The sequence below is a fragment of the Lagopus muta genome, chromosome 1 (genome assembly GCF_023343835.1).
Source record: "Lagopus muta isolate bLagMut1 chromosome 1, bLagMut1 primary, whole genome shotgun sequence".
Taxonomy (NCBI): domain Eukaryota; kingdom Metazoa; phylum Chordata; class Aves; order Galliformes; family Phasianidae; genus Lagopus; species Lagopus muta.
In genome coordinates, this window is record NC_064433.1 from 78597741 (window position 1) to 78624629 (window position 26889).

Sequence of the window (26889 nt, forward strand, 5' to 3'; positions counted from 1 at the left end):
AAAGATACAGAGAAAAAAGTTAAGGTGACCCAGTTGTGTAACAGTTTGGTAATCACCAGGTTTACCTTCACATCAAGGTTTGCTTGTTTCTGTGTGTGTGCTCTTCCTTATTAACTCAGGGAAACTGAGTAGTAATTAGCCCTCAGGTAAGGACTAGAGGGTCCAGTAATCCTCTATTCAGGCATGGAAGTCCATTGGAATGGTGATAACTGGAATCAGTTTTTACTTGTTTGCAACACACTTCATTTTGTTACAACTCTAGCTAGGAAAGGCCGTATGATAAAATACCTGGAGGCTATTTTGGCCTTTTACTCCTAGAACTCACACACATGTAAGGTGATGTGCATGTGTGAGAACCTTGAAGGTGCTATATGCAAGGACACTTGCAAGGACAGATCTGCTTGCACACTACTTGACATTAGACATTCTTAGCAGCTAGCAGTCATAGCCAGGAAAATTCATTTTCCTTGCAACACTGAGTACTTAACCCCTCACCCTATTTACTGGAAAGGTCACAATAAGGAAAACAGGCTATGGTTACAGGAGCTTTATGGGGAGAACACAAGCATGTGGCTCTCCACAAACAAGATCACCAAGACAGTAAACGTCCAGCAGTGTAGAAGGAAATCTCCAGAGTCTTCAGACAGCTGTATAGTAATCATTAATGAAAAGGAGAGGAAATTTTTCAAAGTGAAAATATGCCCAGATCTGTCCCTGTCCATTACAAAAGCAGGAGGTATGAGCATGAGTTTTTAATGAAGCAGAGTCTGAAAGGAATTTCACATATGTTAGGTGATGTAAGAAGCATTCTGTCACAGAACAAAAGCGTTTTAACCATGCCTCACTGCATGAAACAAATTACTAGAAATATAGTAAGAATCCCAATGTATAAGATATCTCATCATTGAAGTTTGTTAAAACAAAGCATGCATTGGCAATCAAGAAGTGGACAAAATTAGCTGATGCTTAGGTTCTCATTTATATGCAGTATAATTGTATTTGTATTTATAATTTGTATTTGCATGGACAGCATATTCCTAGAGTGAATTTGTTAAAGACCATCCTTTTATTGAAACTTCTTAACATCTCAGTGCTTCACCAACCAAGATCAGTGTGATTCATTTATCCATGCCGCAAGTATGATGCTTTAAAAGCGAGTAAAGGATCTACTGTTAATGATCTTCACTGCAAACATTTCAGGATCTTGTACTCCAGCATGTTGCATCCTCTAGGAACACCCACTTCTGATTTACTGGACTCAAAATTAGACAGTCCATCTTAAGGGAAAAAAAAAAAGAAAAAAAAAAAAAAGAAAAAAAAAAAAGCAAGGTGCAGAGGTCAGAAAAACAATTTACCCAATTTAATTATGGACATTTACTTCTCCATTCTGACAAAGGATGAAGTATCCAATATATTGATTGTACTGTCACTATAGGAGACTTCCCTGTCTGGCTAAAAGCACAGGTGATTGAACAAGTTGCAACAGACAGGAGCCTCCAGCAGGGTCTTAAAATCTCTGGAGAAAAAATATTAGGAATCAAAAATACTGAAGACGTGACCCCTGGCTCAAATGGAAGCTGCTCACTGTTGCAGCACAGCATTCCCATGAATAGCCGACTGTAGGTGTGCCTTACATTCACTCATGCGAACAACTGGAAGCTCTCCTAGAGCACAGTATTAGCACACGGAAAACCCAAAACCAAAACAAAACCAAAACAAAACCTAATGGAAGAATTTATGGAAGGTGAAAACGGAGGGTGAGCAGAGCGCAGGGATACATTTCTCTTTCATACAGACCCCCAGTGGCCACACAGTGTTCATACCCAGCATCTGACCCAGACTTACAGCCTCATCCGGATCTCAGCGGGAAGACTGAACACCAAAGCTCTGTTTTTGCTGCAGCTCTGAAGGATGTGTTACAGTATGTCACCAGCAGCCTGACAGTCCCAGGCTTCCCATCTTCCAGCACCTGAAGGGTGAAAGGCAGCTGCCATTCACCCCAACAGCAGCTGGAGAAGCCACAGCAAAAGAGTGTGTAAAGACACTCTGTGTAAAGAGTGTCAGAAGTGAAAGCCTCAGGGGCGAAGAAGGAAAGAAATGACGTCACTGTAATGGAAGCCTTTTCTACTTGTCTGTCTGTCTGTCAGCAAGGACTTCTGAGTCAATAAATACCAGTCAGAATGCACAATTCCTGCTGACCTGTAGTCCCCCCTTCATCTCTGGAGAAAATAAACATGGGTTGTGGGTGCTGAGCAGCTTTGCCTTCTTCAGAGCTCCCATTGTTTGCGGTGTTTCAGCCAGCAGCACCAGGCAGCGTTCATTTGGTAGTCCCAGGAACTTGGAGGAATTCCCCGGCTATTATGAGATTATCCCTTCACTGCAAAATAAACCATTCTTCACCAGTTCCATCTCAGGGGTGTTCTCTCACAGATGTCTGGGAGGCAGGAGGGGTCAGGACAGGAGGGACTTGACTTGATGTATAAATCCTCCTTGTGCAAGCTGCAGTTCCCAGAACAATGCCCTTCACTGTCCAAAGCATCCATAGAGCAGCACCAGGAGCTCCCTCTGGAAAATCCAAATCCTACATTCCTGGAAACAACTCAAAATCAGATGCAGAAGGGAGTTCCCTGTCACTCACGCCAAGAAAAGAAACATCACAAAAGATGTCACACCCCAGTATTCCTGGTAGAAAGCATTCTGCTTCGTGTTTCCTTTTCTGCCTTGTTCCCCATTTAAACATAGAGCAATACGTCTTTGCTATCAATAGCTGTAGTTGCTGAAGTGCTGATAACAAAAGACCCAGCATCCCCTATGCTTGCTATTTGCTTAAGGAAACAGAGACACAGAAATGTCTTTGTTACTCAGTTTACTAGCAGCAGTAGTAAATTTTCATTTCATATGTAGTCTGACCACCAAAAGGGGGATGTGACGTACTTCATCCATGGGCTTCACAGTCCATGGGCTTCACAGGTACTTGATGACAGTGGAGTGAGTCAAATTCTTCTGTATTGTATTCCACTTTCACCAATTGGTCTCTGGTGGTGATAGATCCCTCCAGCTCTGTTCTCTAGGACCGTGATGCTGCTTGCTGCTAGCCCCATTCCCAATTACTAGTTTCAGATTTTCTGTATTTTGTTCTTTGGGGCTTAAAGCACACTAAGACAACAGCGATTTTTACACAATGCCTGGAAAACATCTAATAAATTGTGACTTTCCATCAGCAACTTATTCAAGACTATTTTCTCCTTCTTCCCCCCACTCTCTCCAAATACTTCATTAAAAGCATAAAAGATTTAAAGATATTTTTATTTTGAGGTTCTGGATTATTTACTTGCTTCTTCAGGCTTCAAGAAATAATTACTACTGACAATTTCTGACATCAGAGAACAGAGGGGATTTTCTTCAGAAAAGAAGAGGTTGTACAAATATTCTAGCAAGCTTCAGGTGGCTTGTCTTCTGAAATATTTGAAGTCATTCTGAAAGCTAAGGTTCCTCAAAGTTTGCAGAATTTGATTTCTGTGTTTTCATGCAGAGCGCTGCTGTTTACAAGGCAGTCTTACCAGCTTGAGAAACCATTTAAGCAGAATGCCACAAGCCTGAAGATGGGTTAGTATGAAGGTGAGACGTGCTTCACCAAATCTTGGACAGAGGCCCAACAGGTCACAAGGGTGGAGAAGATGTGCACGAGACTGTGAGGCACAGGATGTTCAAAAGGAACTTTTTGGAGGAAAGTGCAGGACAACAATCACAGGTGCTAAGAGCTACACCAGGGGATGCAGTCTGCGCAACTTTGTGGTCAGAAACCCTGAATTCCCACAGCTCTGGAGCCCAGTCATGCTCTAGAAATCACAGCTAATGTTTTAGAAACCTTTTGACAGTTGCAGCTATAGAAGTAACTGTGAGAACGTGAACCAAGAGTAAACCACTGTAGCAATGAAGAGCTGTCTTAGCGCTGGAAACAATAGTTCTCACTCCACCTTCTCCAAGCATTTCAGTCACAGCCTCATGAACTCATTTACTTTGCAGCAGTGGAATTTGGCACTTTCCCAAAATGGGAAAATTCAGGTTTTTTATCAATAGCTGTGGTAAAGTATCCATTATCAGTTTTTTTTACCAGCTTGTAAGCCAAACCAGCACAAAGTCAGAGAGCAGGCTCTTCATGGCAGGTGAGGCACTCCTGACACATGGCAACAGCAAGGCTGAGAACTGTGATCTGATAAGATGTTGAAGCCATCTACAAGATAACTCCTTTCTGGGCACATACCAGAAAAAGAATGTGCTGGACTATGCTTCTTGAAACAATACTTCATTAAGCAGGGCCCTGACAATAGAGATAGATTGCCTGGAGACATTGTGGGGCCAAAAAAAGATAAAAGCTTTCTTAAAAGAATGGTTGAAAATATTCACTGCCATATTGTGATGATGTCTATTTTCAGCAGCGATGGGCCGCAGCTGCACATGTTTGTGTGAAGAAAGGAAGACAAGAATGAAAGGATGTTTTTTATATCATTACAGTTTGGCCCCATCTCACTATACCGTACCAGAAGCTGGCTCAGCAAAGGCTGTGTTCATTTGAATCCTCTTAGTTTGGAGAGAGCCAAGGTAAATAGCTGTTAATTAATTTCATTTAAGCCATTAATAAGATTCTGATTCTAACTCACTTCACAGCAGGATAGGTTCTGGTCCATATGCTGTTCCAGGTCTATGTATTCTATAAATAATACTATGTTAAGAAAATATTAACTTGCAAAGTGAAATATTCAGATGTTAAGGATCATCAGCAATAAGTCAGACCTTATTTCCGGCCTATCTCTGAGCTACCTTACAGTCTTTAATTACATACTCACATAACAGTTTTCCACTGGATCAATGCTGCAAATACATTTGAGATCTTTTTTTCTACTTGTAGGTGGTTCACATATTACTGCACATCAGCCAAGCTCTGCCTCGAAGCCTGAATTGCTACTTTTCTGTGGATTATTTTCCTGTAATATTCAATTTTTAAATTGCCAATTTGAATTACCTACAGCATGCTCTACTATAGGCAGTAAGCATCTGAGGTCCCTCCTCTGTCATATTTCCAGTCCTAGACATAAACCCTTCCTTGAATACAGGACTGTCCCAATGTCCTTTTTCCCAGTATTTCAGTCCCAGTTCCTTACCTCAGCAGTCTTCTCCCATGCTCTGTCAGATGAACACTGAAAACAGAGCAGATGCAGCACTGCTGTTCATCTCCTGTGACCTGAAACCAGAACATGTACTCCGCTGTTCTGGTAGGAGAGAAGATTGCATTTCACTCCTTGGTTTGAGAATACAAAGCCATCCTTCAGGGAATGTGCATTTCTAACATCTTTCTGCAAAGTGAATCTTTCTGAGGCTCATAACTTGAGTAAATGCAAGGAAATTTTCACAGAAATAAGCAAGCACACATTCCTGACATCAGAGGGATCCCCGCCCCAACTGCTGATCAAAAACTGTGTCTTTCGTCAAAATTAGGTAGGGATTATGAACTCCTTCTAATATCCCCTCAAGGACTTTATTTTGTACATGAGAATAAAGTCTCCCTAGTTTTTCTCTGAAAACTTGATTAATTATTCCCTGTCTCAAAGGAAGGGAAAAAGAAGGATGCAAGGCAGAGACGTTAATCCCTGACATGGGAAATTTCAGCCTAGTTACTTCAAATGTAACAAATTTCAAACTTAACTGAAACCAAGCTATTATAATAATGCCACACAAATTATCAACATGCTTAATTATAAACGTTTACTTTTACGTAACAGTTTCCTCAAAACCTTTTATTCCTGCTAAATGGAAAACAAAACTCTGTTTTCCTACTATAATGACTAAAAAGTACAGAAAAATCTTGCAAATATTTAGTAAAAAAAACTTGTTACGCTTCCTTCCTGTCACACTGAAAATGTTTGGCTCTGAGCAACCTCTTCCACTGAGTTCCCACAGCCAGCCCACAGTCATTATAAATGCAGATTTTTTTCCAGGAGACCTTCTTGTCCCAGTTTATATGACACGGATCAAAACAGTCAAAGGAGGGATTTGATTTTGTATAGAAGCATTTAAAGGCTATAAGATTAAGCACACCTAAGCAATGTTCGGGTTTTCTTCAAGGAGCCTCACTCAGACCTAAATTTAATATCAGGAAAGCCAGGTTGAAGGTTACAGGTATTCACTGCAAGTGCTCAGCAGCAAAGAGACAGAAACCTGCTTCCATGTAAACATTAAAACCAGTCCAGTCAGAACAGTACTGCAGGGTGCCCAATACAAATTATCAGGGGATCATGAAAAAATCCAAGCTATCAGCCTGAAGGCTTGCCTTCCTCTCCTGCTGCTAGCAGCTGATCTGCCTGCCCAAGCATCACTATCACTTTCTCTCCACTCCTTGCCCCGCCACCATGGCACACCTCAGTCTCTACCTAGGGCAGGCAGCAGGCCTGGGGTAGTACACCGAGTCCTGGCTGGGTCTGTGCTATGTGGTCTTATGTAGAAAATAGTCTGGAGTACAACAGATACCATCATTAAATGTGATATAGAAATGAGTGACCAGTAGAGAACTGGTGAAATCATAGAATCATAAAATAATTTGAGTTGGAAAGGACCTTTAAGGATCACCTAGTCCAACTCCCCTACACTGAACAGGGACATAGGCTGCTCAGTATCCCATCCAGCCCAACCTTGGATAGTCAGGGAGATGGGGCATCCACCACCTCTCTGAGTATCCTCTTCCTGTTCACTATCCTTATTGTAAAAAACTTTTTTTCTTATGTCCAGTTTAAATCTCCCTTCTTTTAGTTTGAAACCATTTCCCTTTGCCCTATCACAGTAGGCCCTGCTGAAGAGTCTGTCCCCTTCTTTCTTGTAGCCCTGTTTAGATTCTGATAGTGTTCTATGCTTTGGATCATTTTTGTGACCCTCCTCTAGACATGTCAAACAGGTTTATTTCTCTCTCATACTGAGTACTTCACATTTGGACATAATTCTCCAGGTGAGGTCTCACCAGCTCAGAGTAGAGGAGCAGGAACACCTCCCTCAACCTGCTGACTGTGCTTCTTTTGATACAGACCAGGATATGGCTGGTTTTCTGGGTTATGATGCCACATGGCTGGCTGACGTCCTACTTGCAATCCATCCACACCACTAAGTCCTTTATGGCAGGGCTGTGCTCTATCCTTACATACCCCAGATTGTACTGATAGCAGGGGTTGTCATGACCCACATGCAAGACTTTGCACTTGGATTTATGTAATCTCACAAGGTTCACCTTGGCCAAGTGCTTCAGCCTGTCTAGGTCTCTCTGAATGCATCCTATCCCCCACGTGTGTCAACACCACACAGCTTGGCATCAACTGCAAAGTTGCTGAGGGTGCACTCAATCTCACTGTTGATGTTACTGATGAAGATATTTAAGAGCATCAGTTCTAGTACAGACCCCTGAGGGACACCACTTGTCACTGACTCCATCCGGACAATGAGCCATTGACCACCTCTCTCTGGGTACAAACTCACAACCAGTTCCTTGTCCATCTAACAGTCTATCTGTCAAATTCATTTCTTTTCAACTTGGGAAAAAGGATATCAGGGGAACTGTGTCCAAGGTCTTACTGAAGTCCAGACAGCTAATAAAAGTGGTTTTTACCTTGTATATGTATGTCCCTGACTCCTGTGACACTGTAGTCAGGGTGAGCTCTGACTCATTTTTGGAACAATCCTAGCATCAGGGTTGAGGCCTGATTAGGAAACTGAATTTCTTTCTCCTCAAAAAGGGAAGAGAAGAAGGTCATTTTTTTTACCTGAGTAAGATACTTTGAAAGGGGAGTCCAAAGCACTTTGATAGAGGAGCTGGTAGATTTGCTGCTTTGGTGGTACCTGTTCTGTGAAGAAACAAATGACCTTAGTTTCCAATGCTGGAAGTCATCAAACATCAGCACCAAATTATTAAAAATGTATTTAAAAAGTGAATAAAAAATATGTAAGGAGTGCTAAATAGCCAGCAATCTGGAGCTTGAAGACCAAGAACGGATGGCGGAGAGGGAGCAGGGGGTCTCTTTCTCACCTAGGTAATGATTATACGAGCCCCATAAGGACATAGTTAAATCAAGTATTAAGAAGACTGCACTTAAGAGGGGGAAAATATGTCAATCACACTTTGCCTTTGACAAAAGGAAATTCCTTGAAACTGAGAATGGGGAGAGAGAGGGAGGGAGAGTGTCTCGTCATGTGGGTGGCCAGGAAACTGGAGGCCAGAAAAGTATGAGAGAGAGAAGGGTAAGAGACAGGGGGAGGAAAAAAAACCACCAGACTGAATTCTAATCCAAATGCTGTGAGGCGTTCACACCAGGCCTTGTGAGAATATTAACAAGGTTACAGGAGAGGGGCCTTTAGCCTCGGGAATTATTAGCGAATATGGAATTATATTTGCACAAACACAACCAGATGCAAGTAGCTAAATGCTCTGCAGATGTGAAAGAAGACGGAGTGTGTTCCAAATGGGCAGCAGCTTCATGTGTTTTAACCCTCCATCATGATGCCTTGTGGCCTGCCTGAGAGGGCTAATTTTTTGAAATGGCAAGGATACAGGAGAGACAGGGTCTTCCATTTCATCAGAAATTCAAACAAGGGTATACCTTAGAGATTACTCTCTTCCAGAGCCACAAGTATCTCCCAGCTATCACACTGAAGAATACGTACTTGATCCATACTTTTTATCTCTCTGTGCTTTATCTGCCATGTCTTTTTCCAAAATCTCTCTCCATCCTCCCTCTCTGTTTTTCCTCATTGTTCAGTTTTCTGTGTTTTCACTGTCCAAGTTTATCATGGCCTGAGCAGTAAGCCAGTACTCAAAACATAGCAGGCTGTTTCCATTAGAATGAAAAATTGATTACAAGAGCCAGGTATTTCTTTGAAGTAATCCTGTTTTACTACAGACAAAGTCCCACTTCTTCAAATACAGTAAGATGGAAAAAGAACCAATGCTTTGCTCATGATCCAGTTCGGCTTGCGGTCTGCATTTTGCACTGAATGCTCCCTCCTCTGGCTTTCTTTCAAGGCCATTGTGTATTCACTTCATTTCTTGTATCATGATTTTTGTTTTGCTCCCAGTTTTCTCCTGCATTTCATTGTTTTAGTCACTCTAATTAATCCATTCAGTGTTTAGTTTGGGCACGGCATCCACAGTTTAATTTATTACTAAGCACATGGACACCTGCTTGTTCCCTCATCTAGCTGGCATGTAAGGCAGTAAGCACACCTAGCAACCTCTCTGGGAATGATGGCTGGCCCTAATTCAAAAAGCTCAGCTCCCCGCAGCACACTTTTTGGTGTACTGATCTAGTATACCTCAGTGTTTCAGTTGAGAATGCAGCTTCATCATTCTAGATGAATAACTTGCTCTAAATAATAAGTCTCCACTCTGAAAAGGAGAGAATATACATTGAATCTTTAAATATAAATGTTATCAATTTAAATACAAAACAACTGAAATAGCCATAGTTCTTAAATCCATAAAGATCTTCAGTGTAGCTATGGCAGGGTTAAATCAAGAGGAAATTTCCTGCTATGAAGAATAATGAAAGAAAATGACTACTCATACTATAAAATTATGAAACTAGGGAGAAATGCATGCTTGTGTAGGTGGGATTTTAACAGATTGCAGTTTGACTTGGTTGAGTATGTTACTACGATTTTAATGACTTTAAGAGTTTGAACTTCTATGAAATAGCATCTTGCCTATTTCTGTGAATCATAATGCTAATGCTTTTTTTTCTTCCGCTGTGTGTAATCGCATTTTCCCTCCCAGCAAGGCCTGGAGGCTGCTCAGAGGCCAAGGCCCTCCCTCAACATGGCTGCCACTCCCCAGTGCTGCGGACAGGCGGCAAGCGGCAGTAAGCCTCAGCTGGTGGCCACGCTGAGAAGGCTTTTTCCCATTGTTCCTAACAGGGTCTGTGTTTTATGAAGCCTCACAGAATAGCCAGTCACCATCTCCCCCAAGGGCAATGGCAGTTTTTGTTTCAGGGAGAACAATGAATGATGATGGGCAGCCTAAAAACAATTCTGCATGTGGAAAAAACAACAACAAAAATAACAGTGAGTGTGGCCATTCATAATAAGCATCTGTGAGGAAATAGCCTATTGTGCCAGACTATGGAGAAGCTGAAAGGGAGGTGGGAGGCAGCGTGCTTGCTTGCCACAGTGAATGGGAGGCCAGGAGCACCGACCTTGGAGGAGAGATGGAGAGGATGGAGAGGGCACGTGCAGAAGGATGGTTCCAGGCTCACAGCACTGTGGGCAAAATACTGTTCTGCTCAAAGGAGGAGGGACAATGTCCCTTCAACTCTGCAACGGAGAAATGGTGACCAGCTACAGCAGAGGGCTCAGGGAAAATGTGCGGGGAACTGAAGAGCCACTGCCACTATTACGAAGAGTACAGAAAAGCAAGGGACATGGAATAAGGTTGCTTGGTTGTGCTACCTTCCTCCCTCAGCAGTGGAGGTGACAGAACATCTGGGATTCAGTGTGCAGAAAGAAAGGAATGCTAGGGTCTGTCTATATCTACCCATCTATCATCTATCTATCTGTCTGTCTATATGTCAATCTCAGTATTTTTTTTGCTGCTCTGGTGAAACAAAGCAGCTTCCCATGGAAGTATCTCAAAAGCCATGGGTGTTCTGTATTCCCTAGACAGAAGCAAAATAGTCAGTGCAGAACCACAGATGTCTGCATAAACAGTAAAATACAATATTTTTTTTTAAAGTAATCTTGAAAATCTCTATCTGGGGATATTATTTGATATTACCCAGATGAATCTATTTCTTTTTCAGAGATACAGTAACAACTTTGTCTTTTATGTACTTCAGTTTTTTTAGTATCTCAAAATACACTTGGCCATGCCACATCTACATTTTGATATTTTTGCATCTCACCACAGTCTAATTTTTAAGATTGACATAAAATAATCAGTAAAGTGTATATTGAGCAGTACATTAAACGGATGTTAAATCACTACCAGTTTAACAGGTGTTAAGTCTCCTAGTTAAGTAATTAGTATTTTTATTAACATGGAAGAAAAGATGAGAGCACAGCTACTAAAGTCTGCAGATGATGCACAGCTCTGTGGAATGATAAACAGTACTGAGAAACAGCCCGCTATACACAGATGGATTCTTTTGTAAGAAAGGGAATTATCAAGAAGTGTGTGAACATCATGTGCAGGTCACACACCTGAAAACAAAAAATTGTAAGTCACTTACAGGTTGGAATACTGTGGAAAGCACTCACACAGGAAGTGGTAGACATGCAGGAAGAACTTGAGCTCTCAGTGCAGTGCAGCAGGCAACACTATAGATATAAAATGTAAAGATACATACATGCTACTTATTATTCCAGCAACCTTCCTGCAAACTTTCTTAGCAACACCTCTTTTTTTTTCTCCTAATGCAGATCATTGGAAGCAGGCAAATTAGTATAATCATATTGTATTATATTGTACTGTATTATATTGAATATAGCAATAGTATTGTGAAACATTTTGGTTCTTAATACGAACAGAAGAGGTTGAAAAACTGCAAAGATTACGGAGTTACAAGTAACTTAAAATAAATAATGCTTATTTTATGATGACAGTTATGAAAAAAATAGTCTATACTACTTGCTTAAGAAAAAAGATATTTTTTAATTATAATGGGTGAGGATTTCTGAAAGTAAAAAGCATTTTATCTTGAAAAAGCAACAAAATTCTGCAATCTAAAACTGAACAGTGAAATTACATCAATTCAGATTGTTGGAAATAGGGCATAATTTTTAGAAATGGAAACAGTTTATAAAAATGTATGGTAAGTTTCACATCAATGACTTTTTAGAAGTACTGACACCTAATGACTTCTGATTTAAATGTGAATTCGGTGATCAGATCTCTTCATATCCTACTCTCCCAACATCCTTATTCCAGAATCAGTTTAAGGGACTAATTTCATTTTCTTTGTAGCATTTTATGAAACTTTTGGATAGACATACTAAGACACAGGAAAACTACCCTAATATATGCTTTAGAGCAAGCAAGAGATAGTTATGCTAATTGCCATTGTTAAAATAACAGCTTTGAGATTCTGAAGAAGTGGGGTTACAAAGGAGAGCTTCAGACTGTGTGAATTCCATCCCCTTTCTACATTTTCCAATGCTGACTAATTAGAAGATTCTTTTTTAACAGATAATGAACAAACTTTGCCATATTGGTTTAAAGCTTTTAAGTATGCTTAATTTCTCTATTAATTCCAGTAATAATAGTTGCAGTCTTAAGAATCTTTTAATATATTCACAAGTATGAAAATATCAATCACCATCAGTTGGGTATGTCTGAAGGATGTTTGGCAGATTCAGGAAGTGACCAAGAGAGATAAGACTAATAACATTACCCGAAGTAAAACACCAGACCATGAAGACATTTCTACTTCAGAAATCCTATTCCTTACCAGCAAAATCTCCACAGAGCCCAACAAAATTATGACTAAATAACCATTTCAAAGAATGATTTTATTAAACTGTTTCCCAGGTTTGTTACAGTTTTGCATACAATTTACCAATTCTCTAAGTACAATGGGGTAAGGAAATTCAGGAATCTAGAAAAATATAATCTGGGTAGTATTTGCATTGAATGAATATTGGTATTCAAAGGTTTTGACATGAGATCATTTATGTATGAGATAAGAAGGTCTTGTGGCACTATCTAAACTAATAAATTTCCTTTATTCCAGGGCTAAATTCCTACAGGAATAGCAGGTAATATGAGAGCATACTGTATATCTGGCCCCCTGTGGATCTTGCAACATCTTTTCTAGTCTTGTGTTCTTTCAAAGCAGACAGATATGGATGATACATTAGCACTAGTTTTTCCTTTGTGAAGTTCACTGACACAGACTTTTTTTCTTCCTGTGGATTTAATTTAATTTATGGAAGACAAGAGCATTCATTTTCCATTTCTAATAACAGTTCCTAAGAACACTATCTAGACAAGCAATATTTGCATACAAAACTGAGTATCACATTCAGAGGATATGAGTTATTAAAGGCACTGCCTACATTAAAATACGTTAAGCATTCAGTTATTCTCTCAGATGTAAAATAAGATAGATCTCTGCTGGGAATGTTGACTGAAGGTCTCCTCAGACATCCAGGCTGGATTAAGCATCAGAAACAATAGCAGATTTGGGTTTTCTATTTACTGTACTAAACCAACCTTGTCTATAAACTCCTTATTGCTGCAAACTAAAGGTGTGTGTCTGGGGAGGGCAAGCTTTTCCCCTTGATGTTCCAGGGCATGGAAACACAATCCTTTTTCAGACACAGATGTTTGCAATAGAAAACTTTCACTCTGCTCTCTTCTGTTTTTAATCTGCTCATGACAGGAAACACAGATTCAAAATGAATGTAAAGAACACAGCCACCACAACTGACAATAATACAAAAGAACATGTAGGAAAGATTTCTTTTTCCCAGTATATCATAGGGAAAAAAGGTTTACAGATTTCAGAAAATTCTAGGTGCTTTTGTTTCCAAGTGGCTACCAGTATAATGTTTTTCCATGAACTTCACAGAAGATAGTTTTCTGTGATGCTATGATACTATCAGCAGATTCAGCACACAAAGGATAATATCTTTTCATTCTCTCTGCCAGATCTTCAGTGCATTCAAATGGCTGTTCAGCTAAAGCTTTGTTGAGCAGGCAGATTTATAAAAATGGACAAACTCCTCCATAGCATATGTAAAATGAAAAGGTAGGAGTAGTGGATTCATCGAGGCTTTCCAAAATTTCAAAGATGTGCTTTTAAACCACACCAACCTACATGTCTGAAGGGTTTTTTTCTTTGTATAGAAATGTGAAGAGAGGGACTGGATTCCTTGTGCTTTTTATTTGCCTGTTCCAACTTCACCTCTGATTCTGTATTCTTTGGATTCCACCTAGTCTCCCACCTCTCTCATTTCAGGTTTACCAAAATGTCCTTTTCTTGCTTTTTTTGTTCGTATCTTTCTAGCATCCTTTGTTTAAAAAAAAAATAAAAATGAATGCAAATCACATTATGCAATGCACAATTTTGCATACAGCAATGTCTGCCATCTCATTTATCACTCTGTACATCATATGCTTGAACAAAGTATGTCATGAACGTGCCCCATTTTAGACAGCACCAGAGAAATACGATAGCAAAGTACAATTCGCCTAGCATCACACAAGAACTTTAGGACAAGTGGCAGGGAATAAATTTAGATTTTTGAAACGTATTCACTTTCTTTAATCATTTCTCCCTTTTATAGTCAGCTGCCACTGCCACCAAACAACTTCTAATTTTTACGTCAAACAAGAGAAAGAGGCTGTGGACAAAAACCTTAGAGTACTACACACATCCCTAAGTTTACCAAGGCTGAATCCTGTGTAAGGCACTGCCTCTTAAAAGCTTTATGAAAATACGTATTTTATTACCTATAGCCCTATCACGGAGGTCTTTCTACCCACCCACCACTTTAACCCCGCTCCCTCCTCCCTCCAAAAAATGTAGACTCTGTTCTGCTGATAGCACTGTCATGCCTTTCACTCATCACTTAGGCATATCCCAAAGTCATCTCTTGAATCTTTTGATGGCTATTTTCTTCAAGGTTTTCCTCAATTTTTCAGTATTTTTTCCTAATCAAGGACACACAAAGTGAACTTTGTATCTAGTGTTCAATACTCCAGTAGTAAGAAAAATAACTTAATTCATCATTTCAGAAACAGGATTGCAGTAGATATAATTATTTGTCCAACACAAATTCTAGGTCTTTCAGCAAAGACTTCAAAGTAATATTTCAGACTTGGTTCTGGTTGAAGAGGAAAAAAAAAACAAGTACCTGAATTCATGTTTTTATTACAGTTTCAGTTTTGTTTTTTTTAAATATATTTTGTTTTGGCATACTCTGATTACCAGAATGAATTGAGTGATGGCCAAGTTTCTGCTGTTATTTACTTGTGTCAAGGGCAGATTTCAACTATGAATTATTCAGTATATTCTAGATCACCATTGACCCTACTGAGTAGGGTAAAGCAAGGGCTACTGCAGAGGTTCACCACAGAAGTCCACTAAAAAGTCTCCCAATTCAAATTCGACCAGTACTTTTGGAAAGCTGTCAGCTAATCAGCCCTTAGTATGTTAAATGTGTGCTCTCCTGGTAAGTTTAATTAGAATGCTCTGAGGTACTAATTCAAAGATACTGAAAACGCCTGAGAGGTATTGCCTTTGTACAGCTACACGTATTGAATTAATACCTATGATCTGTACCTTCATTCTTTAACCTCTTACCACTGGAACCCACAGAGCTTTATTCTTCATCGCTTTGCCTGAAACCAACATCCGGTTGATAGCAACATTACAGCATTTCTATTTAGGCGGTGCTGCAAAGCTTCCTCCTTGGTAATTACACACTTGCAAAAGCAGATTTTTGACATTTTATGCTGTAGTATTGGGAAATAAACCTAAGTTACGACGCAACGCCCGGTAAAAACACCGCTTTAAAACGTAAAAAAGCTATTAACCATCCGCACCGTCCCGTCACCGCCCCTCCTGCAGCTCCGCCCACAAACTGCCTCTCAGGGCTGCGCATGCGTACTCCGCACGAGCACCACACTAGGACGCATGCGCCGACGTTTCCGCACTTCAGGCCTGATTCACCCCCGCCCCTTCCCGCCTTCGCCATGGCGACACCGGGCGGCGTGATCCGGGCCCTGCACCGCGGGACCCTCGCACAGGTAACGACCTGCCGTTCTGCCCGCATCCTGCGCCGCGCGGGACATTCGCGGCCTCTCAGGCTGTGTGTGAGCTCGCAGCACAGACCATCCGCCGCCTGCCCAGCGTGCGGCCGGCCCTCCCTGTTACCGCCTGTGCGCATGCGCGGGGGCTGATGGGCGGTGCGGCATCTTCCGGCAGCCCGCCTCCAGCCGGTTGCTCTGGAGCGTTTGGGTCGCTACGGGGCCAGGAGTCCAGGGGTGCGGGATTTAGATTTAGATGTAAGGAAAAAGCTTTTTACGATAGGTGTGGTGAGGCACAGGGATGGGTTGGCCAGAGAGGTGATGGATGTCCCGTCGTTGGAGTTATTCAGGGTTGGGCTGTACTCTGAGCAATGTGATGTAGCCATAGGTGTCCCCGTTCATTGCAGGGGACTTAGACGAGGTGATCCTTAAAGGCCCCTTCCAATTCATGTGATTCTATGACTGTGCTTAAAGTGCTTCATGTGTTTTGAGTGTAACCATAAGGAATTTTCTTCATCCTCCTGTACTAACTTGGTATATAAGAGTTACTGATTTATCTGGGAAAGGAGCAATCAATTGCACTGATTGCATTTGGAGAGATTCCCGAAGCAATCATCCAGGTATACAGGAAAGCACCCAATGAGCATGCAATTTGGAGTCATCCTCCTTCACAAAGTTTGCTTTCTGTGAGCTATTTGCTTTAGTAATCTGATTCTTTATACAGCTTGACATCTGACATGCCAATGAGTGGAAGAATTAATGTATTAATTAATATTGCAGGACAAGGGGAAATGGTTTTCACAGAATCATAAAATTGTAGGGGTTGGAAGGGGCCTCCAGAGATCACTGAATCCAACCCCCCTGCCAAAGCAGGTTCCATACACCAGGTCGCACAGGTAGGCATCCAGGCAGGTCTTGAACATCTCCAGAGAAGGAGACTCCACCACCTCCCTGGGCAGCCTGTTCCAGTGCTCCGTCACCTCACTGTAAAGAAGTTCTTGCGCACATTTGTGCAGAACTTCTGATGCTGCAGTTTCCAGCCGTTTCCCCTTGTCCTGCCTCCACTCACCACTGAAAAGAGTCTGTCCTCGCCATTCTGCCCCCCACACCTTAGATATTTACAGACCTGGATCAGGTCCCCTCTCAGTCTTCTTTTCTCAAGGCTGAACAGACCCAGTTCACTCAGCCTTTCTTCATAGGGGAGATGCTCCAGGCCCTTCACCATCTTTGTGGCCTGGACTCTTTCCAAGAGATCCCTGTCTTTTTTGTACTGGGGAGCCCAGAACTGGACGCAGTACTCCAGATGAAGCCTTACCAGGGCAGAGTAGAGTGGGAGGGTCACCTCCCTCAACCTGCTGGCCACGCTCTTTTTAATGCATCCCAGGATGCCATTGGCCCTCTTGGCCACAAGGGCACACTGCTGGCTCATGGCCAACCTGTCGCCCACCAGGACACCCAGGTCCCTCTCCGCAGAGCTCCTCTCCAGCAGGCCATCCCCCAACCCATACCAGTGCTTGCAATTATTCCTCCCCAGATGCAAGACTACACTTGCTTTTGTTAAACCTCATATGGTTTCTTACTGCGCAGCTCTCCAGCCTGTCCAGGTCTTGTTTTAAATTGAGGGAGGGGAGATTTAGGTTGAATGTCAGGGGGACATTCTTTACAGAGTGGTGAGGTGCTGGAACAGGCTGCCCAGAGATGTTGTGGATGCCCTGTCCCTGGAGGTGTTCAAGGCCAGATTGGATGGGACCCTGGACAGCCTGGTCTAATATTAAATGGGGAGGTTGGTGGCCCTGCCTTGTGGCAGGGGGGTTGAAGCTTCATGATCCTCGAGGTCCCTTTCAACCCTGTGATTCTGTGATTAAAATAATCTCATGCGGATAATACTAATGTTGCCTCATCTCAGGGAATATTTGTTTTCTCTATCTGGACACTTGCCTTTTTCATGAAAATCACCATCCACATCCTCACTGATGTTCTATGTTTCTGAAATGGAACACTTCATCTAGAATAGGTGTCAGGGCAGATGCATTTCAGGTTGCTTGTGAGGAGAAGTAGGAAAAGTGGAAGATGAAATATGGCTTTCATTTTCTCATTGTTGATGTCTCTGTGACCTTGCAGAAACTCTTGTCTATTTCTCTCAATCATAAAATTGTAATTCTGAAAACTTCAAGTGAAAAACATAGTAATACACAAAAAAGTTGTGTATATTTTGGTAAGCCTGAGTAAACTACAAGTTGCAGGGATGAATGAATGATTTCAGAACTAGGAATTTTAAGGTTATATTTTAAAAATGAGAGCACATTTCAGTTGCTTATCAACACAGTTAATGGCATGCAAATGCCTTTGACGGTTCTATCTTATAGGAGTATTTTATTTTATTTTTACTCCTATTTTATGGAGGAGTAGTCTGAGGAGGCAGAATGGGATGGAAAGGAGAACCTGTTATCCCATAGAAAACTTTCCTAAGTAGTGTTTCACTTAGTAACTGAAGGCTTCTTATGATTTACTGGAGGTTAGTATGGGTGAGAAATAAGGTTTTCACGTATATTTTAGATTTTTGTTGTTTCAAAAATAAATTATATATAAGACTACTCTGAAGTCTTGATGTGGAGTACTCAATAAGCTTGATAGCTGTTTCCATTCCTTTAGGTGTTTTGATTTTATGTACATCTTCCTAGCTTTGTAACACTTCAAGTTTTGAATACAGTGTCCCTGTAATTTGCCAAAGCAAGCAAATGCAGATCTTGCAAAGGTGCCTCAAATGTCTCCTCATTTTTAGAATAGGAAACTCCAAAATAGTAAAAAGGCTTGTATGTCTTTCCAACTACTGCTGGTAGCTCTTTGGGATTCACTTGGTATCCTAGCAGATAACCTCTCCTGCTGTCATTCCTCTAGCAAAGGCTTCTACATAATAGACAGGTGTGCTCAGAGCAGACTTGGCTTTTTGATAGCTATTCTCTCTGACTTGAATTTCTTCTGTTGCTCTAAGTAGCTCGTCAGGATTTTTATTACCTGTTTATTGTTATCTAATTTACATGTGGTCTGTATGTAAGAATATACTTCCTTCGTATTATCAATTAAATCTTTTAATTTAAAAGCCAAGAAGCTCAAAGTTAGTGTTGTATTGCTGTTTGTCCCCAGACACTCCCTCAAACAGCAGTGGAACTTTAAATTGTTATTCTGTTTTCAAATTTGCAAGTCCAATATGCTCTGGGCTTTTGTCATTTTCCTCTCACTATAAGTGCCCTCTTATGGCTATCTGGAATGAATTGCACTCTATTATGAAGAAAGAAAAACTGTCTTCTTAATTTACGCTCTTCCTATTGCCAGGCTTCGTTTAGTTCAACTATTGACAGCTTGGAATGCATCATATATCTGCTGTGTGCTAATGAAGAATATTCAAATTTGAAGCTGGAAATGCATTTGTCCTCAAGTTTCAGCAGTATGTACTTATTGTCGCCCTTAAAGATTTGATGTTTTAAGCATTTGGCAGTCCTGTCATGGTTACTAGAAAACACAATTTCTGTGATTTCAGCTGTGTTTCACTGGAGTGTGCAGTCCATCAGGCTAGGTTTAGCTGGCTGTGGAAAAATTTCTCTACCTAGTGTTCTATGTATTTCTGCTACACAGCTAGAATATGCAACTAATATATATACCTAAGAAGAAAATACCATTTGTTGGAAAGATTAATTATATTTTGAGTATCTTGAGTTCTGAGACCTTCTTTTCAAATTCCTTGATTTATTCTTCATCAATGGGAGATCTTTTCATCAAGTTTGTTTCTTTGATGAGGCACTCTTAAAAACAGTAACTAATAGGTACATCAAGGAATTGCAGATAAAATTCTTAGAAATCCAAATAAACTGTCAGTAGGAAAATTGAATGTAAGGTAAGTCAGTCAGGTGTTGGTGTATGACCAGATAGCACGTGAATTAGCAGAGATCCAGTGCTGTCAGCAACGCTCTAGTTGTTGCTGTCAGTGTAAGTGTATATGGGTACCGATGAAAAAATCTATGTGGATGAGGTAAACATATGAACTGTTTGTGTGTTTACAGTAAATGGGAAGAAAATGTTGCTTGTCAGCATTGCTACCAATGCCTGTGGCTAAGTGCCAAGCATTTTTGTGCATGTGAACTTAAGCTATTGGACAGATATCTCTTCCCTATACCCCACAGTGGCCTTCTAAATTAGTCAGGGATAAGTTCAGTAAGCATTGTATATGTCCCCTTCATATACTGGAGCCATTTGACATTTTGATCTACGTTAATCTTGCTACAGAACGTGTTTGATACATCTAGTTTACTTCTGATGTTAACTCAGCAAAGTTGAAGATTTATATGGTCTTGCTTCTGATTATAGGTTCTCATACATCACTAGCTTGCATTCCAGGCTCACAGCTGGAATCACAGAATGGTTTGGATTGGAAATTACCTTAAGAGCCCATCCAGTTCCACTCCCCTGCCACTCAAGGCACTCATCCAACCTGACCTTGAACGCCTTGGGAATGGGACATCACAAGATTCTCTAGGCAGCCTATTCCAGCCTCTCCACCCTCTAGTGAAAACTACTTTTAGATGTTATTTGCCTTCCTGAAGGTGTCAGGAGCTTTTGGCACCGTTTTTCTTTTCTAGTAGCAAGGCAGTCATCACTGCTAATGTTACTGTAAGAATATTGCAATACCTTTGTGACCTTTCATATTGAGAGCATCATTTAAAGTAAATAGAAACATTTTATTCTGCTGCTTTTTTTCCTATCCTGGTCTTCCTTCTTTTATAGTAAGCTTTCCCTGGCCCTCACACGTTCCTCTTACTATGGCAATATCATTACTGCTGAGTTGTATGCCTAATGTGTCTTGAGGCTAAAGTTGGACTCTTAGTCTGGCATGCTTTGCTGTTAACAAATCTATGTTTGCTGTTGTTTTTTTTGACTGTTTTTGAGCCTGCATGTTGTTCTTTTTTTTTCCCTGTAGTTATATTCTGGAGAATTACAAATTGATGTTAAGTAGAATACCTCCCAGGCTTCTTTTCTTCTCTTGTTATCTTGGAGACAGAGATGTTTGTCCTTTTTTGGTCTACTGATACTTTACTAACCCTTTGTGAACCTCAGCAGTTCTGTCCATTATTCTTAGTAATTTAATAAGAGAACTTCAGACTAGTTGCTGTGATGAAATATGATTCACTTTTTGATGAAGTATTGTTCCTTCTTTATTCAGGCTGCCTGATCACATCATTATTACTATACTGGTTGTGTTGATGATCGGTCATTTTTCGTATTTTTTTTAATGAATATGATGGTGAAAAAGGCATTGAAGATTTAAAAAAAAAAAAAAAAAAAAGAAAAAAAAATGAAGACAACCACTAAAATGCCTTTTTTCAGATTGCAAATTTAATCTTTAACATTTTTATCTATACTACAGTATGGGTTATGGAGAAAGGCAGTAACTGAAATCACCACACGCTCCTTAAGGACCTAAAAAGTTGAATTTAAAACTGTAGTGGGATAGAGCATAGTTTTTATTATCATTCAGATTTTTTTCTGAGTTAATTGTAAGGAAAGGAAAGGCTGGATGTTGTGTTGAGGGACATGGTTTAGTGGGAGCTATTGGGAATAGGTGAACGGTTGGACTGGATGATCTTTTAGGTCTTTTCCAACCTTGGTGATTCTATGATTCTATAAACTATTTCAAGGCGCTCCCATCTTGAATTTGTTGCTGTCACAAAGGGGTCACTCATCCATTGGGGAAATTAATCCCCAGATGCATGGAACAAGCTGTACTTGTACACAGGTTGCTGCAGCAGATCAGCTTCAGAACAGCCTTTGAAGAAGTCATACTCAGGTTGATGGATGAGCAGAGGGTTGAAGTGCCCACTTTGGATTTGTGGTTGTGACAGTCCCTGGCATAGCATCTGTTTCTTCTGGAAGCCTGGAGGCAGCAAAGTGCTTTTGGCTCAGGAAAAGAGTAGTAAACACCTACGCTGTATGCTGGAGTCCAGTATGAGGATGTTCAATATATTCTGATCTGTGGGATTTTTTGAAAGATCTAAGAGACCTGAGAAATGCCTTCCAAATAGGAGTAGCTTCTATGTGGATTCATGCACAGATGGGCATAGATATTTGAAGTTCAGATCCTCCTGAAGCCACCTGGATTTAGCAACATGTGTAATCCAGAGGTTGAAACCTTTAGCATCTCCTATCCCGTTTGGAAAGGAAGTTTTTCCTAATCACTGGTTTTAATTTTAGTCACTAGGTAAGTTGTACTGAATCTTCTAGGAAAGCTGACTTACCTTTCAGATAGTATTGGAGGTGTTCTGTATGCTAGAGCAAAACATTGAGGTTGCATGCTGTTTTCAGAGGCGAAAGGAAGTTAGTATGCAGTGAGCATTTACTGGGTCTTCATTGGATTTGAGAAAACTCAGGTTTCCACACAAAGCTATTAGGAATTCCTATTGTAGAGAGACTTTTCCTAATTTGCCTTGCTTAATGCTTTGTCTGTAGTAGATTTTTGGCTACTGTTACAGCTGCACAGGAGAGAGCCCCCCCAATGTAGACAAAAATGAAGGATCTTTGAGGAGTGAAGTGGCCCTATTCATTTCCAGAGTAGAGTTCTAACAACAAAGTCTGGCAAATGTAGAATGTTTTAGCAGGAAACAGCCCTTTATTCTTGTGTCTTGGCAGAGCTTGGGTTGAGTCCCACCATTCTTTTCCCCTCTGGCTCTTGCTTTGAGTCTCTTGTTGTTTTTTTTTCTCTTGAGAGACTTCTGTTTTTATTAACTTGGTTTTGCAGAGTGGCTTTAATGAAAGATGCTACACTGGCAGTCCTGGATGTTGAAGTTGTGCATAAATTTTTCTGGTGTATATTGGATAAATGTTTTGTGAATTACACAGTCTGTGGTGGATCACTTCTGTCTCTAGATCACAAAAAGGGGATCTTATTTTATTGCTATTTCTTTGGTGTATTGGATTTCCATTTATTAATAGGGCAAGTGCTGTTCTAGACATTCAACAATTGCTTTTTCCATGACACAAGTTGTGGTTTATCCTAGGACTCTAGGGTTAAATGAACAAATATTTTGTGGAGTGAACTCAAATTACTGCAGAATCAGAAGCTGAAGAAAACTCCAAGACATGAAGTCAGTTAAGTCACTTTAGATCATTGATTTATTTTATTTTATTTTATTTTATTTTATTTTATTTTATTTTATTTTATTTTATTTTATTTTATTTTATTTTTTTGAGTTCTGCTGAGGTTGTAAGCAGTGAATTGAAATTGTTTTCTTTCTCATTATTTTAGCCGTTGACTGTCACTAATTTTAACAATGCCATTCCTGGAGTCCCTAGCTCAGACAAATTGTGTAGGCAGATTTTACCATTCTATGTTGTATCAAGCAAATCTGTGCATCCAGTGGACACACTTCAATGCAGTTTTGCCTCTGAAGTTATCCACCCTGAGCTTATGCTGCAGTTCTACCTGCAATGGGAAGGAGGTATGTGAGCTTTATACATGGTTCTACTAGAAATAAAATGTCTGTTTTTAACTTCTAACTTCAAGAGTTTTTTGAATTGTGGAAGCAAGCCCTAGCACAGCCTGGAGATGTCACAAGCAGTGCAGAGTTAAAGCTGACCTCATAGCTTCAGTGATGTCTGCATGATGCCTGAATAAAGAGTTAGCGTTACATGCAAGGACTGTTGAGAGAGGTTTCCTCATATTTCGTAGATTGCACACAGGTTATGTTATAATGAACTACAAGTATGATGATGATTTCTTTGTAACCAAGCAGAAGAAAACTCAGTTATTCTCCATTTGTATTTAGATGGCACTTTCGTAATTGAACAAGTTAGAAATGTTTAATTGCCTTCTTTACAGATAAGGAGTTTGGAGCCATGCAGTACAGGTTAGAAGGTGACTTTAGAAGGTGACTTTAGTGCTTCTCACTGAGCATTCAAGAAGGAGTAATCGCACCTAGCTGTGTGTCAATTATTCAGTTCCTGCATATAAAAAGTTCCCAAGGTTAGGTAGTGATGAGTTTCTATTTCTGAGGCTCATAACTCCTGTATAACTCTTCTAATTCTCAGAAGATTCAGAAAAAAAGAGTGAGATAAGATTGCATCTGTACTCCCACTGTGTCAGTTGGAGTATTAATATCTGATTCTGAACCCAGTCAGTGCAGTGTTCTTACTATTGCTTCTGGTCACATACTGCCTGTGACAATCAAACATTGTTATACCTTGGTTTTCGCAATGTTATCCTCACAGTCCAGATGCTTGACTGTTGATGTCACTTGGAATTTGAGTTTCTAGTATCTTCACAATTTCTCCTTTTGCCGGGTGTGTAGTTTGACATTTGCCATGTAGCTGTGCCTTGGAAGCAATATTTCAACATTTTCGTGTTAGTAAGACTCAGATTTCCAAGTGATTCACACAAGTATTTCTGATGCTTTTTTCATGCTTGTAGATACTCTAATATTTCTGACCTTTGGCAGCAAGATTGCTAACATGGCCTGGTTTGAGCTTATACAACAGCAGAAACAGTTCTGTCAGGGATTCTTCCTTAATCCTAGAAGGTCTCATGGGCATTCTCTTTTCTGCTTACCAGCATCGCTTTTTACATTACCATCAGCAAAGAATTACAGGGAGTTACAAACTTCTGACGACAGAACCGCATTATTCTATCCTTCCTAAATATAATCTTTTTATAGCCACATCAAAGTTCCTTTCAAAGGTGGTCTTTGACTTCTGCTTGAATTGGGTTATCCATTTACAAATATTTTTCTTGAAATCACATACTTGCCAAGATGTGGAAAGACTTTAGTTAATAGGCATCCATAGGGTGCTTTCCTTTTGCATGGAAGAACAAAACAGTTTCAGACATTTCAAAGCCTCTTTGTTGCTTATGCAAGGGGAATGAAGGGTCCAGCCCTCTGAATTCCTAACCGAATCTCATTTTGCATCTCTGCTGGCAACAAATTAGCCCATGTAATTGCTACCACCAAGACTGCATATGCTTTCTGCTCTCTATACATGTGTACCGTTGTTTTCTTTGCGCTGTTTTAAGGATATACCTACATTTGACATCTTTGTGGAGTTAAAGCAATGTCAGCGCTTTGCGTATTCATCAAGCATTAAGCCAGGTCAGAACAACCAAAGGTGGCATCTCTCTTCAGAGCATCTTTTTTATGATTGGCCATGAAACGTTGGTTGTAAGTCTGTAGTAGAAGCATACAAGAACTCGAAGAATGGACAGCTTCAGTACAAGCAGTCTACTTCATACGAACAGTACATTTGAATTGGAGAGTTGGCAATTTGTCTGGTTTCCTATCGGCAAGCTTGAGCAGTACAGTTTAAGTCAGTGATGGAGATCACATCTTTAAAACAATGGAGTGTCACACAGAGCTAGGGATCTTTTCACTTGATGTTTCTGGCCTCATGGTGCATCACAAGCCGGATTGTGACTATCGTATGCCGCAGCATGGATGGTGTGTGCTGCAGCTATTCTAATCTCAAAGGCTATGTTATGCAAACTTCTATGTGCTATTGTACTGTTACAAGTCTTTATTTGTATTGCTTTTGTTTCACATTCTTTAAATGGTTCATGACCAAGGGCAGACTGTTTTTTAAACAGCATTTGATTGTACTAGTGACAAAAAATGCTAGTGCATGTTGGATATCAGTCCTTCAAGAACTTCTTCTCTTGTAAGCAAAGAATATGCTCTATATACTGAAATTTTCAGCAGTTCTAAATTTGATAGATATTTGCCTGCTTGTTCAAGCATAGGCAGTAGAAATCCAGATACTGTGTGCATCCTATCTTCAATCCAAATTTAAATTCCTTAGGAAGAGAATACAGCTTCAACTGAGCATTTAATCTCAGGGATCAGTGTTAGGATCTTAGCTGAAGCATCCGGATGAGCTTCTGTGTTCCTGGCACGGGAATGTGCTCTGGCTGCGTGCTCTTCGAGGGCAAAACCTGAGAATGAACGAACCTCCCTGGTTTTGTTCTCCTTGTCCATTCTTCATTTCTTGTTTGTCCTTTCTGTGGAGACAGCCAAACTTGGTGATTTTTGGACCAAGCTCCAGCGATTAAAATCAGTTTCAATGAAGTCTCAGAATACTACCTTTCTCACTTAAGAAAAGTTCTTATTTTAAAAGCTGTCAAAGTCCTTGGTAAAAGTGATCGTTAAGTCTAAAGTATGTAAATTGATTAAGTTCTCTTAAGCATAGGCAAGGAGGGCCATTTATGGCATTTTCTTTGTGCATTTGTGCACCATTATGGAACTGACTGAGACTCCCACTTTATAAGGCTGCTCAGTAGTTATCAAGCGATTTTAAAACTTTGTTTTTCAGCCAGTGACCATAATGTGAAAGCTTTTAAACAGCTGTGTTAATTTTGGCCCCCATGTGAAATGAAGGCAACTTTTTTCTGCTATAGGTTATCACCTAATAAAATAATGGAGAGGAAATCAGCAGCTCTTTGAGCTTCTAGGGCAATATTTTCAAGAAACATAGAAATTCCAAACAAAAAATGTTTTTTAAAAAGCATCCCTCTAGTTGTAACTTTTTGTTTATATTTCATAGGGCAATCTTGGTAGCATGCAGACTCCTCATTCAAGCAAAGAATGTAAGAGATGTAATAAACTCAATTTCAGCTGGAGGTCAGAGGAAGAAGAACAGTGATCAGATGTTTTTAAGCCATTTAGATACTACTGTGATCAAAAACATAAAACTTCTCAGTTTTCTCTGAGAGGGAAGCATTTAGTTATGGGGATCTTCTTTAGCTTTTTTCTTTTTAAGACTGCAGTGGTTTTTTATACTAAAAATGGCAGGTCAACATTTCATATATCTAATAGCCTGTAGTTATAAATACAGTATGACCTTACATTTTGATCGTGATGCTTGTCTCTTGTTGCAAATCAAGTGCTAGTTCTTCACTGGTTATCAGTTTTATTCTATTAAAGCAGCGCATATACAGGTATCTATTAGACTACAAGCTGTAAATGTTAACTGGTATTTGGCAGCTTTCAACATTACACAGTGTTTTTTCAAAGCATTTCAGTGTTTAGCTGCTACTTGTGACTGGGCCTTAATTCTCAAATTTTGTTAAATATGAG

The 26889-nt window shown here is 40.2% G+C and overlaps 1 protein-coding gene across 3 annotated transcripts in view; it reads left to right on the forward strand.

Moving 5' to 3' along the window:
- Positions 1 to 14544: 14544 nt before the first annotated feature.
- The window catches only part of WARS2 (tryptophanyl tRNA synthetase 2, mitochondrial), a 48382-nt gene continuing 36037 nt past the window's right edge, over positions 14545 to 26889 (forward strand). For all 3 annotated transcript variants that reach the window (XM_048956709.1, XM_048956698.1, XM_048956689.1), the window contains exon 1: positions 14545 to 15781. Coding sequence is in view for 1 of the 3 variants with exons in the window: in XM_048956689.1 (XP_048812646.1) it covers positions 15635 to 15781 (147 nt within the window). In the remaining 2 variants the exon portion in view is untranslated. The remainder of the gene's footprint in view (positions 15782 to 26889) is intronic.